The sequence below is a fragment of the Barbus barbus genome (assembly GCF_936440315.1).
Source record: "Barbus barbus genome assembly, chromosome: 45".
In the NCBI taxonomy this organism is placed as follows: Eukaryota; Metazoa; Chordata; class Actinopteri; order Cypriniformes; family Cyprinidae; genus Barbus; species Barbus barbus.
The window spans coordinates 5,368,996-5,393,160 of NC_136723.1; the positions used below are offsets into that span (position 1 = coordinate 5,368,996).

The following is a 24,165-nucleotide window of genomic DNA, read 5'->3' on the forward strand; positions in this document are numbered from 1 at the left end:
TTGTAGACAAGAGAATCTCTTTTGCATTCAAAACAGCACTTTTCCAATTATAAAAGGTCACATTAGATTACCATGCCATCATTTCGCTACTTTTCAAGGGTAGATACACAAATTATCATTTAGTCTTACCCAAATTATGACTGTTCCACATTTGCTGCATAACTTATACCACAGCGAGCAAGTTCATCTCTAATAAAGTTCTCAAATGTTAGTGCACTTATTTACCCAGTACTGTTGGCAAAGAGCTTGAGATAACATACAAGTGGCATATTTTGATGGCAGTAGTGCAACGAGAAATAAATACTTGACGGGTGTTAACATGAGAATTAAAACTTTTTATTAGTGTATTTATGAAGTCTGCATATGCAACACGCCTGAAAAGCTTATCGCCTGAAGTTCACGTCCTACCAATACATCTCTCTAATGGTAAAACAAGCTCACCAACTGTTAAATGCTTTGCAAAATAGGAGAAAAAAAAATAACAGAATAAAAAGTCAAATAAAATTATATATACACATTTATATGCATATATGTCTGGTCCACTTTCAGTTCTATTTGGTTTTCTTTCCACACCCAGTCAAAAATGGCAAACAATGTTCCCAGTGTCTTAATGGCCACTCATCGGCTTTAAAAACAGGCCACAACATCTTCGTCAGCTTTTTACTAGATGCACTTAAAAGTACAAATCGCAAGAGTAGTTAAGATCAATGAAGGAAAATATGGAGAGAGGTGGGAGGAGGGGAATGGATATTTGCAACGCCTGGTCACTGCCACAACAAGTAAAGAATAACAGACAGCTATATCACAGTCATTAAAAGTTGCACAACGAGCACGCACACTAAAGTTGCACAGTTCTCCCTGTAAAAGCAACCCGTTTAGTCTTTATTCCCCAATTGCAAACAAATTGAACACTGCCATGGTTTCGGGTAACCATACTTCGGGGGGTGGTGGGTTATACAGTATCGTGTTGTGAACATGGGAGGAAAGCAACTAAAAGAAGTCAGATGTACTTCAGGGGGTTCGAGATCAGGGCGAAACGTTAACCTGGGACAACAGCTTCAATTAGAAAACGGAGAAAGAGGAGAAAAAAGATATTTGCGCTTATAAAAATTTCATGCTAAATAACGTTTTCGTATGATAGGACATTTCATTATGAAGCCATGTTCCTTTAAAAAGAGGGCATGATCTAAAAAAATATTCAATTCTAATAAAAAGGAAGAGAGCTTTAAAGATCTTAAATATATTTATATATAAAAATACATGAAAATACAAAAAGTAGCTAAAAGAAAGATAAAGGGAAAACAAATCTTGTAATTGTGAAGGATAACCTAGTTATTAACACTTAAAGCTTAAATACTTGGATTTGTTTTTTATTCTTTTGTCATTTTTATTTTAAAGATCTGGACTGCGCGAGACGCTTTAATAACCTTCGAAAGTCCCTAAAAGAAGCCACTTTCTGAAGAAACCAGACTCCAAAACCACTCCACAGCTAACTAGTGAATATTTCACCCAGTGAATAAAAAGTTAATTCTGAGGGGCGGCGTAAGGTTTGAATTGAACGGGGTTTTTTGCGTTAAACATTCTATAAGTTTGAAGAAAAGAAGCATGACTTACAGCAGCATACCTCAAATCAAAGGCAACGTTCTACTAGTGGTTTGGGGGAGGAAATCGTAAAAAAATTAAATAAAAAAAAGTATCTTTTGGCATTACTGAAGAAATCAAAAACCATGATTAAGTCTTAATGTGTCAATCTACACAATAATAACGTGTATAAAAACAAAGAACGTGACTTTTTGCCAGAAAAAGTAACCTCCTTGAACGACCGGATTGGGATCGGCATCCAGGAAAATGAATCGTTAAAAGAGTATCAGAGTATTACCTTCATCAGGGGGGGGAAAGCCTTGCTGCTACAAGTGTGTGAAGTTATTTACTGCCGCCTTGAACTTCCACACAACATACGCACCTTCCCTCCTTCTCGAAAACCATAAAAATAAAATAACCAATATACATTTCAAATTCTACTACTAATACATTGAATATTGAGGGTTTATGAAAGAAAACAAGAGAGAATTAAAGGTGCATGAAGCTGATGAGACAGCAAGTGCTGCGTTCAGGTCCGAACGGAGAGAACATCAGTGTCGGGAGGAGAGAGGACAGAGAAAGGCTCACGATTACTATGAAAGAGAAAGAGGGGCGGGGTTCGAGTAAGTCTGTTGTCCTTCGAATTGAGTTGTCGGTTGATGTGATTGTAGAATCAGTCGTTTTGAGGGGCAGAGGACAGAGCTTGGTCACGGCGATTAGGACATACTGGAACAGCGTACGGAGGGCGAGCCCATCTGGGTCAGGACCTTGTCCAGCCACTGCAGGGGGCCGTTGAGGTGAAGCTCGATCCAGCAGGGGGTGCTCGTCACCGTCTGCCGTCTACACAACAATCAACGGTCACAGGATGCATCATGGACAATTCAATTTCAACAGCATACAGTTATGTTCAAGCTACTATAGTGACAGCTTGGGTCTTAAAGGGTTACTCCACCCCAAAATTAAAATTGTGTCATTAATCACTTACCTCCATGTTGTTCCAAACCCATAAAAGCTTCGTTCGTCTTCGTAACACAATTTAAGATATTTTGGATGAAAACCAGGAGGCAAGTAAACACTGTCAAGGCCCAGAAAAGTATGCAAGACATTGTCAGAATAGTCCATCAGCCATCAGTGGTTCAATCTGAACTTTATGAAGCGATGAGAATACTTTTTGTATGCAAAGAAAACATGAGTTACGACTTTCAGATTGAACCACTGATGGCAGATGGACTATGCAGATGTCTTTCATACTTTTCTGGGCCTTGACAGTGTTGTTTACTTGATAGTCACAAGCCTCCTGGTTTTCATCCAAAATATCTTAAATTGTGTTACGAAGACGAACGACGCTTTTACGGGTTTGGAACGACATGGGGGTAAGTGATTAAATGACAAAATTTTCATTTTGGGGTGGAGTAACCCTTTAAATATTCATTCTGGAATGCGAGAAACAGGCAAAAGGAACCGCTAGGGTGATGGACAGCACACGTTTTAAATCCTACTATGGCAAAGGCTTGGCTCATGAATATTAATTAGCCCCAGAATGTTGCAACCTCATTGAACATTCATGAGCTATGTCTTTGCCATGATAGGATTGGTAGTATTTTTTGCCCATCTGTTCTACAATACTGTTTAAAAACTGGTGGTTTCATTTCTTCCAGTTTTGTTATTCACTTCATTTTGAAAAGCTACTGCTCCCAACATACATAATTAGCACATGCCAAGTAAGGAGTAAGTGTTCTTAGTTTTAGATTTGGTTGATGCATTTAAGACAAGCTCTGTCAAAACATGACAATCAGTGATGTAGTTAATTAATTGTGGATATCAAAAGCAGAACAAAAAGACATTAGCAAGTTTAAATCTTACTTCAGCAATAAAAATACAAGTGATACATGAGATGTTTAATTTGTAGCAATCTGGTCGCAGTAAAGACAATGGTAAATAAAAGTGAGGTTAAGCGCATAAACTATATTTGAATTTAATAGAAAATATTTGGAATATTTGAATAATGCACATTGTTTGGATTCCTGTATGCATTAATTTATTTTGAGAAATAATAAATCATACATTTCACTGGAAGTGTAATTTAAACCAAGATTTTTACACATTCGCTTAAATTTTACTTTAAATTTTTTACTATTATATAAAACCGTACGCATTAACATTTAAGAAAGTAAAACAAAACTTAGATTCATAGGAATTAATGGTTTATATAGGAGATCTTCAAACAGCTGCACAATTTTACATTTGAATGAACAACCGAACGAACCTTGGCAGCATACCATGCAATCTTAATTTTGGTAATTCAGGAGGTGCATTCACTTTTTTGTAGTTGTAAAGACAACAAATAATTTTACTTATTTTAATTTTTATGTATTTATTTCTTGGACCCAATTTCTGGTAAAAAAAAAGAAAAAAGGAAAGAAAAGAATATAAAGAAATACTTTACAACCTCCTAAGCAAAAAAAGTACAAGTTTACAGACGCACAATTTATGACTTTGCCATTGGCATAATTGTCAGTGAGGTGGTTTGATTGACCATACCTGTACTCCGCTCCCCAGCCTTTGACAAAACTCATGCGAATGGTGCACATCCTGGTCAACTGATATACAGCCTCAAAGCCCTGGTTCACCGACTGAGCCAGCAGTGCCGCAAACTCCTGGTTATTGAAGATCTTCAGGTTACAGCCTAAGAAAGAGAGAATCGTTACGTCACAATGGTTGACGTAAATTTCTAGACAGTACAGAGGACAATAAAAAGTGAGTGAATCTCTTACCTGGAGGGATTTTACAGACTGTCGCAGGGTGCCAGCCATACCTCTGATTACAGTTAGGGCTTTGAACAAAGATGGCGCTATCGCTAAGACATTCGGCAAACACTTCCCCACCAATATAATACAGCCTGACCCCTCGTCCTAATCAAAAAACATCAACACAAAAATTTTGTTTTGGACCCCATTGACTTTCATTGTACAAACAAAGACATTCTTCAAAATATCTTCCGTAGAAGCAAGTCATACAAGTTTGGAAATGCACGATCGAATAAAATATGCCAATTTTAATTTTTGGGTGAACTGTTCCCTAATATTCAACTGAAACACTTGATAGCAGAGCAGCTGAAGATGTCCTGATACCTATGTGTCTCCGGGTCATCTCCACGGTGGCGTTGCGGTTGACGTTGGACAGCAGGCCCAGGCAGAAGCGCTCGGAGTTGGAGGGGTCTGTGAAGCCGTCTACGGTGAGGGAAGGCTGAGAGGCGTGGAATGTTTCTCCGACCCGCTGGTTGAGTTCATAGTAAGCTATGGAGCACCAAAACGCGGGCTCTGAGTAAGTCACTGGCTGAAGGTCTGAAAGAAAGATGAAAAGGGCCAAATGTAAGAACAACTTGACATACTCAAATGTACTGTGCATAGCCAGTGTATGACTATGGTAGTAAACCTCCTCATTTCTTAAGATTGTAAGGACTTTGAAGATGTATTTAGAATGAGTTTAAGCAGTTAGCAAGGTCTTACCCATGCCATGATTGACAGACGAGAGTGTGCTAGGTGACAGTTCCGCAGGAGAACCTGACGGGAAAAAAAAAAAAAAAAAAAGGTGATTTCTTACACAAGAACACAACACACAAGAATAAATAACTATTGTTATTTGTTGCTGTTCTATTGTTGCTGTTCACATTTTACAAGTTGTGTAGCGTACTAAAAAGCACTTGTTCTTTCTAGGGAGGATAGAGAAGTTCATTATTAGGGATGCACCGATACAATACTGGTATCGGGCCCGATACTGAGGTCCTGTACTCGTTAAAATGCCCCGATACCAAACGCTGATACCACACAGCATAAGTGCCATATTCAGACAAAAGAAACACCAACAACAGACAGCAGAATGGAGTTATTAGAGATTAAGGATGTCTACGAAGTATATATATTCAATGAATTTAATGTTAAACATTCAGTATTAACACCTATATAGTTGATGTGCGCGAGCTGATGGGATAAGCAAAGCACGCTGAGTGGATTGAGTGCGCGACGGCACAGATGCGCGAGCTCGTCGAGTGAATATCCCTTTCTCACAGACATCACTGGATAGTTTGTAGTTCGGTCGGATGTGTCAAAAACAAGTAAAACGATGCACAAGTTACTTAACGGTAGGGAGGGAGAGAGAAAGAGAGATAGAGCGCGTGCGCACTTCTGTTGTGGGATCTTTATTGATGTTCGCACACATCATTTGGATTAAAACTAAATCGTAAATATAAGAATTTATAGGGGCATTCACTATAAACATTTATTTTCAACCTTAAGCATACACTACTTTCTGGCGAAAGTGAAACTAACAGCCTGTGTGAAATGCGCTAGGATGTTCTGCACCAGTACAAATACGTGCACACGTTGCGCGTGTTTTGCTTGCTTCATAAGTGTTTCTGCATTATATGAGTGGCTTTGGAATATAATTCGCAGCACGTTTCTTATTATATCTAAACGTGACTTATTTCTGAAAATATCACATTTAGGAGATTTATAACGAGTGGTTCCCTACATTATTACAGCAAAACGCACGATTACAGTACTGAGCCGCTGCAACGGAGCAGCTCTAATGCTATTAAATTAAAGATGATGTACCATAGAGCAAAAAAAATAAGTGAAACAGTGAAAGTAACAAAAACTTGTAAAATACATTGTGCATAATTAAGTGTGAAAATAACCGAATGATATACAGTCAAACCAAATATCATTCAGACACCAGATATAATTGTTTATATTTTTTTACTAGTGTGTGCAAAATTATTCAGACAGAGTCTGGGGAGCTCAAAAATAGCGGTATCGGGTGAATACTGGAAAAAGTGGTATCGGTGCATCCCTATTCATTATCTTAAAGGGACAGTTCACCCAAAAATTATGTCATTAATTACTCACCCTTATGTCGTTCCAAACCCGTAGGACTCATTTATCTTCAGAACACAAGTTAAGATATTTTTTGATGAAATCCGAGAGTTCTCTGACCCTCCCATAGACAGCAACGTAACTGACACTTTCAAGGCCAAGAAACGTAGTAAGAACATAATTAAAATAGTCTGTGGCATCAGTGGTTCAACTGTAATGTTACGAAGCTACAAGAATACTTTGTGCACAAAGAAAAAAAAAGTGATTTTCAACAATTCTTCTCTTCCGTCTCAGTCTTCGGTGATGCATGCGTGTGGTATTGCTGATGCAGGAGCCGGCGTTGAACGAAGGTCTTACGGGTTTAGAATGATATGAGGGTGAAGTCATTACAGAATTTCCATTTTGGGGTGAACTAACCCTTTCAATCACAGAAGATAATTTAGGGAAAGTCTGGCTGGAGCTCAGAAAGGAAACTACTACAGTAAAAGCAGATTGTGCTTTACTGTCTAAAGTGCAAACACACGTGGCTATTATTCTCATACAGTGATGTCACTGTGGGAATGTACCTGTGTCCATACTTTGATTCATCTGCTGGTCGCTGGCCTCCCCATCCTCACTAATGTATCCCGGTGGAGGAGTTTCTGAACACACAGAAATCACAAACAACTTGTTATTACTCTTGAACTACACAACGTATATAGTCTTTGGCCTCAAATTTCTGGACAAGTGTGTGTTCCTACCTGGTATATAATTGTTAGGAGGCTCAATCCCTGTTGGGAAGTTGGTGTTTTCAGGTATGGAGTTGGTGTAGTCGTCCAGAGGAGGCAGCTCAGTCAGGATCTCTGTGTGTCTTGGCACGAGGACAGGAGGAAGAACTACAGGAGCGAACGTTCAGATGATTGAATGAACGCTCAATAGAAAGAGTAAAGCTGTGTCCGTTCAAACAACACGTATAGCGAAAACGTTTTTGGCAATTCAGCTGCCAATTTCCATACCTGGCGTCTCCACCCGCTGGTAGTGGTAGGGGTTGATGCAGACTTCATCCTTCTTGAGGTTGAAGGCGTACTCGCAGGTCTCGATGGCACGCAGCTCGTGATGGCTGTGCAGGTCGGGCCATCGCCACAGGCGGCAGTAGATGACATGAGGCAGACCTTTGCGGTGAGACACTTGCAAACGCCCGTCCAGAGATCTGACCCGAGCGTCCACAGAGAGAGGGCGAGAGAAATGGAAGAGAGGGAGCGTGCCAAATGACCAGAGAAAGACATGCATGGATGGAGGGAAGAGGGGAGATGGTGAGATTAGACAGTAAATCATCACCAACAACAGAGATGTAAAATTCATCTATTACAATTAAAACATCTGAAAGCTACAATAACAATACTAATATTTTAAATCAATGGTTCTCAACTAATGGTTGGTAACCCCAAAAATGGAAAATAATAATTCTAAATGCAATTAAGCATTTAACAATGAAAAGTTTTAAAATGTGGAAAATGTTTCATGTTTGTTTTAATATGCATACAATCAAAATGCATAACTAAGTTACATATAATTTATCAGTCAAAAGTTGTTTTTGTTTATGAAAGTCTCTTATGCTCACTAATTCTGCATTTATTTGATCATCAAAATACAAAAAAATAAATACAAAATTAATAACACTTTATATACATAAAACATACAATACATATATAACTTTAAATTAAAAACAAACTTCTCTAAAACTAAATACACTAAAACTATTTTTCTGTTTTATATTTCATTCATATATTTTATTCTTTAAATATTGCTTAATATTTTAGATTTTTGCGTTTGATTTTTATATTTTTTTATTTTTCTTCAAGATATTTTGATTAAGTTCAAAAGAACAGCATTTATCATAAATAAACACCCTTCTTAATATTATAAATGTCTTTGATGACTATCAATTTCATGCATTCTTGCTGAATAAGAGCATTAGTAAAAAAAAATTAAAACCTTACTCAGCATATTTAAAAAAAAAAAAATTGTATGTATACGTATGTAAATATAAACAGTTCACCTCTGCATAAATTCAGCACATTTTGTCATAAGCTGGGTCACCAAATATATATATATAAAAAAAAATGAAAAAAATCTTTGAGTTGAGAACCACTGTTTTAAACCCCTTGCTTTAGTGAAGTGAATGTATGGAATTATGAAAACGTGTCCATCTGCTTTAAATCTGTTAACATTTAGAATTAAAACTCTACAACAAAATAAGAGCTTCCATCTTCAAGATATTAATTCTACATCAACTATAATGAAGCGCGTTAAAGTGTTTATTCCCGGCCCCTGGAGCCCCCTGTGCTCGTTCAGCCCCACCTGTGTCTCGTGGGGTGAGTGTGGCACAATGTCAGGAGAGGATATTCACCTGGTTTGGTCAGGGTAGCTGTAAAGGCCTGAGGTATCCCACTGTTCTATCGTATTTGGTGTACTCAGTCCCCAAATTTCAGAGCAATTGCTGTGCACAGAAAGTAAAAAAACAAAAACAAAAAGAAAGAAAACAAAAACACAAAGAAACAAAAAATGATAAACATGGGGCATGATTCATTCAAAAATACCAAGATGAAGTACCATGGCAGGATAATCAAAGGGCATTGTTTCTTTTATTTGAGATGTTTCGCGCATATCGCCAGAAACTGGCGAACAACGCGGCCCACCTCGAATAAAAGAAGCCACTCTAATGGAAAATTTACATATAACAGTGAGATGAGAAAACCGAAGAGAAACTGACAAATGTATTTAAGGTTACAGATAGGGCTGGGCGATATATTGAACATTCACAATATATTCGCAATGGAAAATGTCAGTTTGATTCATTTCCATGATTCAGCGCAGATCGTGTGTAAATTAAGTGATTCCAAACTCAAATAGCTAGTCAAATGTTTCCATATTTACTGAAACATTGTAATTCATAAGTGACAATTTACCTAAATTTATGTTTTTATAATTGTACACAATTTCTCATTCGTTTAGTGGAAAAGCAATGCCTCATTTATTTAAAAAAAAAAAAATTGATTAATAAGTTTCTTGAAATTTTTAAAAATCATTTATGCTAAAAAAAAAATTAATAAATCTGTCGATATCTAATATCTGCTGATATTTTCTGTTACATCGCCCAGCTCTAGTTACAGTGCATATTCTCTTCCCCGGTCATCATGCGGTGTTATGAGACGAACAGGGCAGTTAACGTTATAAGAGACGTTTCATTCAGTGGTTGGATTTTACATCAGATATCAACATTTAAACATGCAGCACAGGACAGGAGCCTATGACCTACTGTCGTTCGACTACATCACACTCAAGATAAAGAACGCTATCAGTCAATCAGACAAGCACACAGACCTTCAGTAGTTCTGAAAAAGAAACATGGGATGAGAAACAGACACGGTGACATGACAGGAACAGGACTCGCACAGACTTGATATGTGATGAATGAAGTTTTGGCCCCCTGTGGTTTAACAGTCTCTGAAAAGGGACTCAAAAACACGTGCCAGACTCCACCAGTGACCCGTTTTTAATCACAAGTACACTTGAAAATCATTCCAAATACTGATATTGGATGATTTCGCTTGTTAAATTGCTCATTTACATTTTTCCTGCAGCAGCGGCCCCATGGGCTACAGAAGTAATTTTCCTGTATACACAGGCAATAACAAATGAATATCAACTCAGCTTTGCTGTACAGTACACTTATTGGAGAAAGAAAGTCAGCCTCAGGAGTCCAATGCAAGTCTAAGAATTATGCCTCAAAAATAAAAAATAAATAAAATCAACTCCTAAAAGAAACAAAACTAGGTGCCAAATTATTTTTAACACTAAAATTTCAGTCATACTGTCATGTGTTTATGTCTCATCTGTTTTATGTCTATTCAACATTTTAATCCATTTTGTAGATGTCCTGGGAACTAAATGTCTTTTCCAACTTGAGAACTATATACAGCCACAAAGAATTGTTTATTACACAGAATCTGTGCCAGTGTCATGGACCATAATGTCAGCATTACTTGGCCATTGAGTGTAGTTTGTGCTCCTCCTCAATGCATCCTATAAATGTTATGTCATGTGTCTTTCACACATCCACTCTGTTTTTCTTCTTTAGTAACATGCAATTAGATAGGAGATGTTGAATTTTATCTTCAGCTCCTTGCATTCACTTATGTGGACAACAGGTAAAGTAAAAATATGAATATGCAATAGCAAATAAATCCTCTTTTTAGTTATTTTTTCTAGCTGACTGAAGAGCTTATGGACGCAGGGTGGTTATTCTGAGATAAATGTATTGTTATGTGGCGTTGTTTATAAGCTTTACATGTTTTCCGCAGTTTGAAACACTGAATGAGCGATTACATGAGACATTTCAGTAAGTTGTACTGTAGGCTCTCCTATAAAATACCTTTTAATGTTCATTCATGTTTTATCATACTATAGTACTAAAGAAAAAGTAGGGATGCATGATATTATCGGACCGTTATCGGAATCGGCCGATAATGGCTTTAAATATAAATATCGGCATCAGCCCGATATGAAGAATTATGCGATATGTCTCGCCGATAAGATGAATACATTAACTCACATGTGCTCAGGGTGTGCTAGTGATTAGATCACGTCAGCAGTGTGGCTCATTCTTGAAGCAAAGTTTTGCCGGAATGATGATTAGATCGCTGCATTTAAACTGAGAATGCACGTACTGAATGACGGATTCGGTGTGTGAGAGTAAACAGTAATAGCACATGCAGCGGCAGCCTCCCCCGGGTCCTAACGGCCGCTCAGTAAGGAGTTTTAATTCTGTAGGGGGCACTGTTGGCCTACTTCTAATAAAATGAAAGTAAAATACACAAATAACATTTAGACTGTATCTGATTAAATAAAGCAGTAATTGATGTCATAAAATCAAGAGTATGTTTTGATTTAAATGTCAGAAGCTATAGCTTACCTGAAATTACACGACACTTGTAAATTAAATAATTCTATATATACTGATTTATTCATTAATGTGTAATGTTATTTTTTTTTTAAACAAATTATGATCTCTAAAATATTTTCAGAATTTTTACAACTTTTGCTTTAGACCATCTACAAATGTTAAATCTTAAAATAAAATGTTAAGGTTACTACTGCAGCTTTCTGAAGAAAAAAAGAAAAAAAGTTTATTTATTTTCAAAGCTTCAGTGTACTGTCATTATGAAATAACGAAAGAAGTTTTTGTTAAATTATTTGCTCATAATTTCCACACAGGAGAGACTTGGTATTGTTTCCAAACAAACGGAAATATATCAGTATCGCCATCGGCTATTGGCCAAAATGAGTTGAAAATTATCGGCATATCGGAAATGGGCAAAATCCAATATCGTGCATCCCTAAGAGAAAGGTATGATAAGTTCACGTGCCGCTTAAACTGAGGCGCTATTTTTTCCCCCTAGAAAGATGCAGTGTTAACCCTAACATTTTATTTTAAGATTTAACATTTGTAGGTTGTCTAAAGCAAAAGAGTTGTAAAAATTCAGAAATTTTTTAGAGCTTATGATTTGTTTAAAAAATAAAATATTACATATTAATGAATAAATCAGTATATAGAAAATTATTTAATTTACAAGTGTCATGTTTGTGATTTTTTTTTATTTTATGCAAGCTATAGCTTCTGACCTTTAAATCAAAACATACTCTTTATGATATCAATTACTGCTTTATTTAATCAGAAACTAAATGTTACTTGTGTAGGCCATTTTACTTTTAATTTACTTAGAAGTAGGCCAACACCGCCCCCTACATTTTAAAACTCCTTACCGAACAGGCATTAGGACCCGGGGGAGGCTGCCGCTGCACGTGCTATTACCGTTTATACACCGAACGCATCATTCTGTACGTGCTTTTCCAGATTAAATGTGGTGATCCAATACAGTCAGTCAATCTAATAGTCATTCAGACAAAACTTTGCTTCAAAAATGAGTCACACTGTTGACGCGACCTAATCGCTAGCACACCCTGAGTACATGTGAGTTAAGGTATTCCTCTTATCGGCAAGACATATCGGCATAATTTTTCATATAGGGACGATGCCGATATTTACATTTAAAGCAATTATCGGCCGATTCCGATATCGGAATATATAATAATAATATTGTTCATTCCTAATTTTAATTAAAATATTTTTAGTTCAATAACAATTACTCCGGGCTCCCAGAAGCTTGTTTTAAAGCAAAATAAATATTTTGTTAAACTGCTGTTCACCACAATTTCTGACAGTTTTATTAGTTTATTAAAAATGTGTTAACAGTATATAGGCTCTTAAAAATGTTTTAACGCAGTTACCTGATGTCATTTAGACCAGATGTAATTTACTCAACGTCATATTCAAAACCCATTTGATCTTTGAAACACAAATTAAGACATTAATAAAACAATGTAGTTCCATTGATGTAATTCCAAAAGTCCATTCCACCAAAACTTTGACGCTTCAAAACTTTGATCAACACCCATATAAAGAGCACATCAAATATGGCAAACACAGAAGCTGCTTGATGATGCAGAAGAACTTGCTGAAACTAAATTATATTTTTGGTTGTGTGGACATTCAAAAGGAGGGAGAGAAAGTTCTCAGCTTTCATTAAAAGTATCTTCATTTGTTTTTAGAAGATGAACCAAGTCTTATTGGTTTAGAATGACAAGAGGTTGAGTACATCATGGTTTTAATTTCATTTTGGTTCAACTAACTCTTTAACTAATTAACTTTAAAAGAACAATTTGTTGTGTTTGAGTCTTGAAACTTAAAGCAGCCATCCCAACACTAAGAACAAGCATTTATACAACAAGCTAACCAACATTAAAATACTTAAATGACAAAAGGAGCAAGAAAGACAACCCTTGAGGAGCACATTAACATTAGAGCAAGTTATGTGAGCCCCGCGTGTATCGCTAACCCTCGACCTGTACACTCAATGCTACCTGATGTCAAAAGTTAATGAGACCGACCCTGATGTAACGATGTCACCCGAGATACTGTGCGAAGCTTGCTCAGAGTATAGCGTGTCCTTATACCTTCAGGAAATTAAGATTTCATGATGCCCAGAGAACTTGATCAATAGACACTTAGTCAGCGACAAAAGGCAATGACATTTTAAAAAGGTAATGAGTTGAATTTGTAGAACATTAAAAGCAGATTAAAGAAGGAAAAACAACAGAAATTTATTTCTTATAAAATTCCACATGGTGACACTAGAGAAAGTATAATTTAACATCTACTTGAACAGTATAATTGTTAACAATATATATATTCTGACCAATGCTGATAATTATGTTATGGCTGATAACCATTAAATGATCACTATATATTTTTTTATATATTAAGTAAAACACTAAAATTGTTTTAATGTTTTAAATGCTACAATTTATGCATTGTAACAAATTTCCAGTATCAATTTTTTTTTTTTATTCAATAAGACCTTTCAGCTTTATTAAATGTAGCGTTTTAAAGATTAACTTCAAGTAAGCATTAGTATGCACAATTAAATCTACAATTTATCAATTTAACAAAAAAGCTCTAATATTGGCCATTAATGGATACATTTTCTTTTAAGTCTCAGTTTGAGCTTTACTAAAAGTGAAATGCCAGGCAGCGTTAAGAGGAAAAAAAGAAAGAGCAAAGTGAATATATATATGAGAAACCATTAAAAGAAGTGAAACAACAGTGAGTTTACATAAACTCACATGACCCATTTTAGGGGGATGGGGACTTCAGTTTCAACACCAGTAGATGAAGAGTTTCCCAATGCTCTTAACACACACACACACACACACAAAATAGAAGCCCAATTCAGTATTAACCCTCAAATTAACAATAGAGCAGATGGCCAATCACTGTGTGATATTAACAGATGTGCAATCAAGCACGATAATGATAATTCACAAACCTATTATGAACAATTAGCAGGAATCCAATCAATATTAGACCATTTTAGTCAAATTATTAAAGACTATAACAAAATGCAACATTTGCATGGTATTACTACTATTAACTTCCATTAGTCCATCATATGCACAAGACGGATGCTCATATCAGCAATTTAAATTACCCAAAACCTAGTTGACAGACCTGGATCTCACACCAGCATGACTGGGCATCCACATCCCAGACAGATGACACACTTTTGGAGGGTATTAACCCTTGTATCCTGGTGTGTGAAGACCCCATCTGAGAGTCCATCTGCTGGCCACAGTCTACCCACACTACGGCTATACTACACTTGGCTCGAGATAAAAGCAAAACAGCTTTTCTTTTAAAGCATCGCCTTCTTTGTGCACCAGGTGACTGGCTAATGAAGACAATGAGTTAGTCTTAAACTAAAATGAAAAGGTTTAGCAGGCGCATGGGCCGAGTTTCCAAACGGACCCCAGTCCAGATTTTCAAAAAAGCCTCACAAAAGGAAACCAAACCATATGTCCCTGTCAAATCTCAGGATGACTCCTGCAAATGAACAGTCAATGAGTTTCCCGTTTCAAGATGCCATTTGAACACGAGCCAAATGACCAACGTCTTAATTCAATGAAAGATGTCTGAACAAGCAAAAATGATTCGCCTACTCATAACATTGGCATCCATTTATTTAAATGGCTAACCTGATAGTCTCGTCAGTAGCATTGATTTGCATTTTTGTTATTTCCCATAATACAGAGACTACTTCATAGCACTTTACAGATAAAATAAGCATTTCAAATAAATTCTGGTCTGAGCTTTTATCAAGAAAACACTGGTAGAAGGACATTTTTACCTCAACTCTAACATCATTTATGAATCCAAATGAAAGTCGGGTCTTAATTATAGCATGGAAAGCCAGACAGACAATAGAGTCTTCAGGTTACAATCAATAGACTTGAAAAAAAGCCACAGCGCCAGTCGACTGTGTCCTCATGAGAAACCCTCTTCACATTCTTACACTCACTGAAAGCATCTTGCAGATACACTATCTGCACTTCTACACAAAAGACCTGTGCTGATAATACGGCCTGCTGAGATCTTCAACAGGAAGTCAGGTCGAGACAGATACGGGTTTGTTTTCCCTTTAAACAAGAAAAACGTAAGTAATGAAAAGGACTAGACATCAGCTCAAATTTAACGCTTGCTCGTAGTGTTTAGTTCTGGATGTGCGTATGCGAGAATCTTCTGATTGTGTTCGTTTTGAACAAATTAGACACACAGCATGCAGCTGGATCTGTTTGGAAGATTTCAAGACTTATTTCCCAGACAGAACACGTTAACAATGCACCTCCTGATTTTCATTCAAGAGTATACACAACTGATTGAGCCGGCAATGTACTATTACTGGATAAATATCCCTTAGGGAGGGCAACAGGGTTGTTTAATCATGACTCTGGCACAAAAACAGGCCTAAAAGTCACTACATGGCATTTTAAAAGCACATGATAAATTATTCAATTCTGCTTGTGCAATTATCAACTTCAAAACTCGAGTCACTACAATTATAATACAGATATGCTGCTTACCGTAAAAAAAAACTTCACGTGTTTAAGTGATTTTTGTCCTGAGGTTCTGGGCAATTTCATCTTTATAGATCTCGGATTCACTTCCCAACAAAGACAGGAATCCATTTAGCTCCAGTACAACAAAATTAAAAGTTATGAACTAGCTTTGTACATACAAACTAAATTGTAGGGATGCAACAAAAATTCTTGGCTGAAAACCAAAAAATCCGGATGCACTTGGCCAAAAACCGACATCGAAACTGCTTTAATAATAATTTTGTTATTATTATTATTTATTAAAATGTAAATTTAATATAAAGTAACTCTGATTTTATTTTTTTATTCTTTTTTTTTTTACTTCAATTTATTATACTGAAAAAAAAAAAGGCAATAAAATAACATGTATAACACTAACATATATTTTTGGCCGTTTTTCTCTTTCGGACAAAAACAAAAATGCCATTTTTGGCCAATAATTTTTAGTGGCCAAAATTGTGGTGCATCTCTACTAAATTGTATTGAAATTTGTTCAAAAATCTGTGGAATGCATTTAAACGTGTTTATTTTAAAAGATACTCCACCCAAATATGAAAATAAATTTCAATTATTAAGAGGTTTTGACAAATATTGGCAACCAAATAACCAAGCCCGCGGATTCTACTGTATGTTTTTATTTTTTTTTAAATGAGTCTCAAAATATACAGTTTTTAAAAGGCATGACAATTTAAATTTTTAAGTGGAATATCCCTTTAAAAGAAGCTGGCGTTAAATTTCTGCACGACTTCCCTGGCCAAAGTATGGTGTGCGATGCACTCAAGACAGAAAAAACACTGGAGAAAATGTTTCGTTCTAATGTCTGACTGAACATGATTTACAGCAAAACGGAACAAATCTGAAATCAATCAATCTGAAATTATGCCCTTTCATAAACAACGAACAGTCAAATGGAAAACTCAAAAATAGTCAAGCTGAGCCGTTTAGTTCACAGGTATGTGAGGGAGGCTGGAGAGGACAGTCAGGGAGGCTTTTGACGTTGCCATTACCAAACATGACAAGATACGAACACAATGACTGATCCAGCCTTTCCCACAAGCCTCCAAGGTTAGAGAATAGATTAGCAGCAGAAAACATGTTGGAAGCAAAGTTTCCCACCCTTTGAATCCACTCTCAAGGGAAGACAAAGCACTCTGGATGACTTGGAAACATTTCTGAAGGTCTGAGCGGAGCTCTGCATTTAAGTCCGTAGTTAGCTGAGAAAAGCCATTATTTTAATGTTCACTTGTACAAATTTCAACTGCAGGGAGGTCATTTTAACCTGTATTCATTGTAGGCTATACAGTCCAAGAGGTTGTGCTAAGTGAACCTGATCAAGCATTAAGGCACGGGGCCAAGTGGCACTGCATTTTCATAACCATTGCACAATTTTTCAAACAGTGGAGGGAGATGCACATTTAGGCCAGGGTTTGCTAAATGACACACTTAAATGTTAAATGTTAAAACTGATTCAAAGACAACTGGAAATAAATCTCTCTAGGACAAAGGATAATGCCCGTCTGCCAATACAACAAGCTTGCATTATCCACTTCAACAACACCTTTCAACTGAATTAACCCAGGAAACGTGCTCATGCCCTTTTCAAGTTTGTCTAGAAACTCGCATCAAAATAAAGCTGCATATTAGATGCAGAACCTGCTAGATTTCTATATTACTGCTAGATGATGATCTAAATATTAACAAAAGTATCTTAGGAATGGATGATTCATAGAATATTTACAAATATTGAGTGTGATTATGTTGGTGTTATTAAATATTATATACATTTATATAGATCGCACAATGATTCTGCAATTTGACTTTGCACTGCAACTCACAATTTTCACAGGAATCTCAAATTTGACGAATAAGATTAGTTAATACATTGACTAGAATTAACTAGAATTATTTGTTAGAATATTTATAAATCTTAAAAAACACAACTGTTCATGTCAAGTTAGGTACATCACATTAACAGATGCAACTTTTGGATTTTATCTAAATGTTAAAATCAACATTAACAAATGCTTTAAAATGATTTTTCATTGTTAGCTCATGTTAACAAATTTGTTAACTAATTTTAATAAATGAGACTTTATAAGAAGTGTTAAAGATATATAATAAAATTCAGGTTCAATATATATTAAGCCCAATCATTACTAGAATAAAAAAGCAGTTTTTAAATAAAGTTTTTATTTTTTACAAGCTCCTACTGCACATCAATTCTTTTGTAAACTTAAAAATGCTTTAAAGCCATTTCATAGTAAATACATATATTTCTCTCAAATCACCAAACGGCTGAAAAACAGATTGAATGTATTAGACATATCACCCAACCCTTGTGTATCTGTACCATATTGGTTTCAAACTATTGATATGTTGTGGCTCGTGCTCAATCATCCTCTCCTCTTAGCATTTGCCTAAAATAGCAGCGCTGATATTCCACCATTTGTCATGAGAAATGGAATAAAAGCAGCCTGATGGTTGATATCGCAGACATTCATACAGCATGGGAAGCCTATGTGAGCTCAGAATGGAGGTGATGTGGAGCTGTACAGAATGACCTTAACTCAAGTCAAGAGAGATGGAGCAGAAATCACTTAAAGAAACAAAGAGCAATGCTGATATTTTGCAACGGTAGACGCAACTCAGCGTCAAGCCTTCACCTTCACTCACGAAGCAACACACGCAATGATACGGCTAAGGTCACTTTGAAAATTAAATAAAAGCCTTTCTGATTCATTAGAGGACTTGCTTTATAATTAGATGAAGACTCAACGGAACAAAAAGTCCATTGGCTTGCAATTCTACACATCTTAAAGAGAGTCAGTACTTACTCATCCTCATGTTGTTCCAAAAGTAAAAACACGTAATTAAAAAAAAATAAAGCAAAAACGCACGCATAATTGCGGGAATTAAATTTATATTACATACTACTTACCAGTGTTGGGGGTAATGCAAGTCACAGAATTAGATTACATTAAGTAACTAGTAAGTTACTTTTTCAAACAAGTTACTTTGTTTTCCAATTTATTCACTGGTCCAGAGGCACTTCCTTTGGCCTGAAGCTTTTTCAATTTTACTTTTGGTGTGAAAGTTGCCAAAAATATAACTTTTGGGGTTTTTTGTTATTTAAAACAAATAAGCAGCCCAGCCCATGTGACAAAAAGTAATGCAAATGTAACGTAACGCACTTCTTTCCATAAAAAGTAACTAACGCAACTAGTTACTTTTTAATGGAGTAACGCAATATCGTAATGCATCACTTTTAAAAGTAACTTTCCCCAACACTGCTATTTATAAATTATATAATAAAAAATGAGGGGGGGGGGGGGGGGGGGGGGGCGTGACAAAAGAGTAAAAAAGTTACTTATTTAGATTTAGTTGATTCTGCAATTCTTATATAGTATTTTTCACAAGGTAATTGTTAAAAATATGAATAAAAAGTAAACACTTCAACTACAGTGCTCTCAGTAATCTGATAAGTTTGTGCGCACTTGAAATAATTCTCAAATAAAGTTAATTTCACATACACCACACAGTGAATATGACATTAACACGACATAGCAAAGTATGTGATTTACTTTGCTCTGTGCAAGTATGATTTATTAGTCAGAACTGTTAAACAGAGACAGTAAACTAATGAAGACGGAGAACAGGAGTGTCGTGCTTTCAGGAGTTGGCGTTCAAAGCAGTGTGAAAATAAACGTGCTGCTTCCGTCATATCAGCCAAAAAGAAAATAAACAATGGCCGATGCGCATAATTAAATGTCAAATTGGTGGCCTTGGCAACACATCGGTCGACCACTAATTCTTACGCAAACTCTAACAATACACCTGATTTTCTCTTAGAACTCATTTCTTGAACAACAAGAGGATGAGTAAACAACAATTTCCATTCTTTCCCCTAAGTTTTCGATTTCAAAATCAGTTAGACTTTCAAATTGAAGATGACACTGATCTAAAAGCAGGAATGCGGTGAGCTTTTCGTGTTGGCGTACCTGGGAATGGTGACACACTTGGTGTTGCAGTTCTGTGTGGTGATGGCTTTCTCCAGCTCGTCCAGCTGGCCCGTCTTCTTCAGCTTCTTCACCAGACTTTTGACGGCCTTCTCGCACCATTTCTCCTCCTGGCTGTTCTGCTCTCCGCCCCCTCCCGCTCCACTCGAACCGCTGGCCGACTTCTTCCAGCCCAGAAGACGCTTCACCACGGGCGGAGTGAAAGGCAAGATGGAGGACATGTTTTGGGGTGTCCAATAAGCGGTCAGCCCCCTACTGGGCAGGTGGAGTTAGATAGACAGATGGAGGCTGGGAAAATGGGGAGGAACAGACCCAACGTTCCTAACTGGCCTTTAGGAAGAGGGTCTCTGGGCTGATTATGAGGGGCAAGGGACAGAGAAGCTTAGGAAACAGGAGAGGAAAGGGGGGCAAGGAGTTACCTGAGTGGAGAGAAGCAGAAATCAAAAACAGCCAAAGATAGACTCTGTAAATGCAAACTTCAGGGATGAGACTACAAACCTCCATCCTGTTTCTTGACTAATTTTAAATTCAACTTCACCTTTGCAGTATTTTTTTTTTAAACTGTTCTACAGCTGGGCAGGCAATTTCTCTCTTTATTATTAGTAGTATTATTAATTAATTTTTTTATATATATATATATATATATATATTTGGATGCTTTATTACCTGATAATTACTCGAAAATCCTGAACCATTGTTTGATAAATTACATTTTTTTACAGTTTTGATTTGTTTTAATATGCAGTTTGGGATTGGTATGTTTTAAAAATGTAATTTATTCCTGTGATCAAAGCTAAATTTTCAGCATCATTACTCCAGTCTTCAGTGTCACATGATCCTTCAGAAATCATTATAATATGCCCATATGCTGCTCAAGAAACATTTCTGATTATTAGCAATGTTGGAAAAAAATTTAATAAAAAGTGTGCTGCTTAATATTTTTGTGGAAACGGTAACATTTCAAAAAGTTTCCTTTTCTTTGAATTAAAAAAAAATACTTTGTAACATTTCTAACCTCTTTACTATCACATCTGATTAATTTAATGCATCAATTTCTTTCAATAATAATTTTAAAAAACTTTTGAACAGTAGTGTAAATACTTTTTTATTTTAAATAATTATGCAGAGATAAAGATGCCATTTTTAGCGGCCTGACATTGCAAAATTAGTGTAACCAATGCTGTTAGGTTGAGTCAGGAATGTCTGTTTGTTGACCAATGATAGATGGGGGAGTCTTTGGGAAACAAGCTTTAAAACATTCTAATTTTTGCAATTTGTTCTGATGACAATACTAGACCAGATATCAGATTTCAGCTTTAAATAAAGGAGAGTGTTCAATATAAATAGCTTTTCTTGTTTTACCAAGAAACTCAGCTTTTCATACGGACTCAACCCTATTCACCAAACGAGGGATTTCTTTGAAACTACAATTTTACACAGAAGAAAAGGTAATAAACGCATCTTTCATTTAAAAGGATTTATAATTTAATTTAAAAAGAGGTTCCACATAACAAAATCTATGCAGAGAAACCAGACAAATATTGCCATGTTGTGAGCATAAGAAAAGTGGAAGTAAAACATCTTGATCACTACGGTCAGATTTACAACATATGTAAAAAGTGTGACCATTCGATATTGCAATCTCTGATTTTAAGAATGCAAAACTCCAAAAACAAACAAAAAAAACAGATCTCAGTGAACTGTCAAACTTGACAGCAATTTGGACATCGCATGCAAGTTTGAACAACTTCAATAGAACGTTTGGTTTTTTTTTTTATATTAGAGTCACATTTGGAACATTCAGATTTCATATTAGCAGATTTCAAGAGTGCATCTGAAAGATTCAAAACAAATGTTCAAAGCATTTTAGAGTGAATGGTAGAGTAAAAAAATAGAGTAAAGGGTGGTTGAGGGGATGTATTGGAACGGTTAAAGTTCCGTGGCATCGTAAACCCTAACAGAACGTTCCAATCCAGATACAAACGCATGTATGGCAAGCCGTTTTCATCCACAGGATATGTTCTTGATATCAACCATTCAATTTTTACTAGTTAAAATGCTAATTCTTGATATCAGGAATTAGATTTCTACTAGTAACAATGTTAATGTTAAAGCCTATGGTGACATTTAACTAGTGAAAATACAATTACAGATATCAACAACTTAATTATTGAATTAAACTGATATCATGAATTAGCATTTTAAGTAGTAAAAATTGAATTGTTGATATCTGTAACTGTATTTTCACTAGTTAAAGGTCACCATAGGCTGCCATTCAAAATCAATTGTTGATATCAAGAATTAATTTAGTTAAAAAAGAATTAACTAGTTGAAATTCCAATTTCACATCAGAATTAAATTGTTGATATGAAGAATTAAATTGTTGATATCAGAAATTACCCTCCCAATTGTTAATATTAGAAATGCATTTTCAGATATCAGAAATGAACAGTCACTAGTGACAATTAAATTGTTGATATCAAGATATAAAAATTATATTTCTACTAGTTTTAGAATTGTAACTAGTAAGAAATGCATTTGTGATATCTGTAATAGTTTTGTCGCCCTTTTAACATTTAAACATATGTATTGTTGATATCAGGAATAGCAGGTAGTAATTGCCGACCTCGCTCTACTCTCTTTTTACATCCCGTATCACATCAGAAAGGCATTTATTTTCAATAAAAATTAAAGGAAATAATCGAAAAGTGCAAAATAACGTGCGTTTATTCCAACAGCCGCCGCCAAAATCAAATTCTAAACTATCAGCCATTTCAACTGGAAGATGAAGGCTGTGATGTTAATTTTATCCACTAGAGGGAGCCACATGACAAGGAATCTTCTAAGCCTGGCTTAAACCATTACAAAACAAAAAAATACAAATCCAGCCAATATATAATTTTTATGTTTCATTGACAAAGCGAATAAATAAAGGAGGAGCCGTCTCTGCGCATGGATGTTCTACCGCCATCGTTGGCCTATACTGACGCTACAAAGAGGATTATGGGAAAACCAGACCTCATTAATATTCATGAACTCATTACCATAGACATTCTTACTAGTAAAAATGGCATTTCTGTAAAAGTCTACTAGTTAATATATTAAGATATCAGTAACTATTTTCACTATTTGCAAGGGCAATGTCATATCAACTGCTTTTGTTAATATCAAGAATTCATATCCTGTGAATGAATAAAAGTCCAAACGGCTTGCCATACATCCTAAGCGTTTCCGGGTCGGAATTTAAGCACCACATGATTTAAAATGAGCCATTTTTTGCCCATAATTGCGGCAGCATTTATTAACGCGACTCTGATACCCAAGAATGCTGTCTAGGTAGGCAGTTCTCTAAGTGTTTGACACACAGCCAGAGACTGAGATGAGCAATACATAGATGTCAATGAGGCAGGTGTGAGATATATCCCAGTATTCTCTCATCAAAACAATTTGATATTTGGCAAACATCACCATATTTAACTGCTGGTATCTTTCTAATCATGCATATAAATCAACCGTGCTTACCCTAGCCATCATTATCTCATCTGTAAGCTTAAAACGACTGTCAAATGATTAATAAACGCGTTGTTACCTTCTCCAGCGGTCTGGTGGTGTATCACGGGCTCGTTATGGCTGCATGGGCCGCTAATCGACTCTCTGTCCCGGTCTGCCTACAATATAGCAAACCCCATGATCAACACATTTACATTAATCGCTGCATTATAAGCTCTTTTATCCGTGCATGAACGCAAAGCTGAAATCTGGCTGCTTGTGTGAGTTTGTGTAAACCGCTCCGTTAGCAGCCTGCGCTACTTTCTTTGACAGAAAAATAAACAGCTTTCAAGCGGGTTTGCGAGCCGTTATCTTTTCGTTTACCCGTCAACTCACCCTTTTAGCGAGACGCTTTCTCTGTAAGGAAGGAGTAGCGTAAAATCCGACCGAAACGGGTTATTCACGAGAGGGTAAAAGTCGTTTTTAAACAATATTTTCCTTCCCACTGTAGCCGAATTACAGCAGCAGACGACGGCCTCCAGTGCGCGCAACCTAACCTTAATGCACGCAACGCGATACGCGCTCTGCATAAGCCCCGCCTTCTAGCTTTCTATTGGACAAACGTAATGCCCGTCATGAATTCTCTTCCCGTCGATTGGCTTATAAAACCG

The 24,165-nt window shown here is 36.2% G+C and overlaps 1 protein-coding gene across 2 annotated transcripts; it reads right to left on the reverse strand.

Moving 5' to 3' along the window:
• Positions 1 to 316: 316 nt before the first annotated feature.
• Positions 317 to 24,048, reverse strand: LOC306864379 (mothers against decapentaplegic homolog 2-like). 2 transcript variants are annotated; one of them, XM_079408381.1, is made up of 12 exons: positions 23,891 to 24,048; positions 23,595 to 23,673; positions 19,988 to 20,424; positions 8,845 to 8,934; positions 7,451 to 7,644; positions 7,196 to 7,330; positions 7,022 to 7,096; positions 5,091 to 5,144; positions 4,713 to 4,925; positions 4,356 to 4,493; positions 4,123 to 4,267; positions 317 to 2,421 (listed from the first exon to the last, which is right to left on the reverse strand). In XM_079408381.1, exons 3-12 carry the CDS (start codon positions 20,224 to 20,226, stop codon positions 2,298 to 2,300), a joined length of 1,407 nt encoding a protein of 468 aa, XP_079264507.1. In that variant the 5' UTR covers positions 20,227 to 20,424; positions 23,595 to 23,673; positions 23,891 to 24,048; the 3' UTR covers positions 317 to 2,297. The 2 variants fall into 2 exon arrangements, with proteins under 2 accessions (XP_079264507.1, XP_079264508.1); XM_079408382.1 differs by lacking the exon at positions 23,595 to 23,673 and having other exon boundaries at positions 23,891 to 24,043.
• Between the last annotated feature and the right edge of the window lie 117 nt (positions 24,049 to 24,165).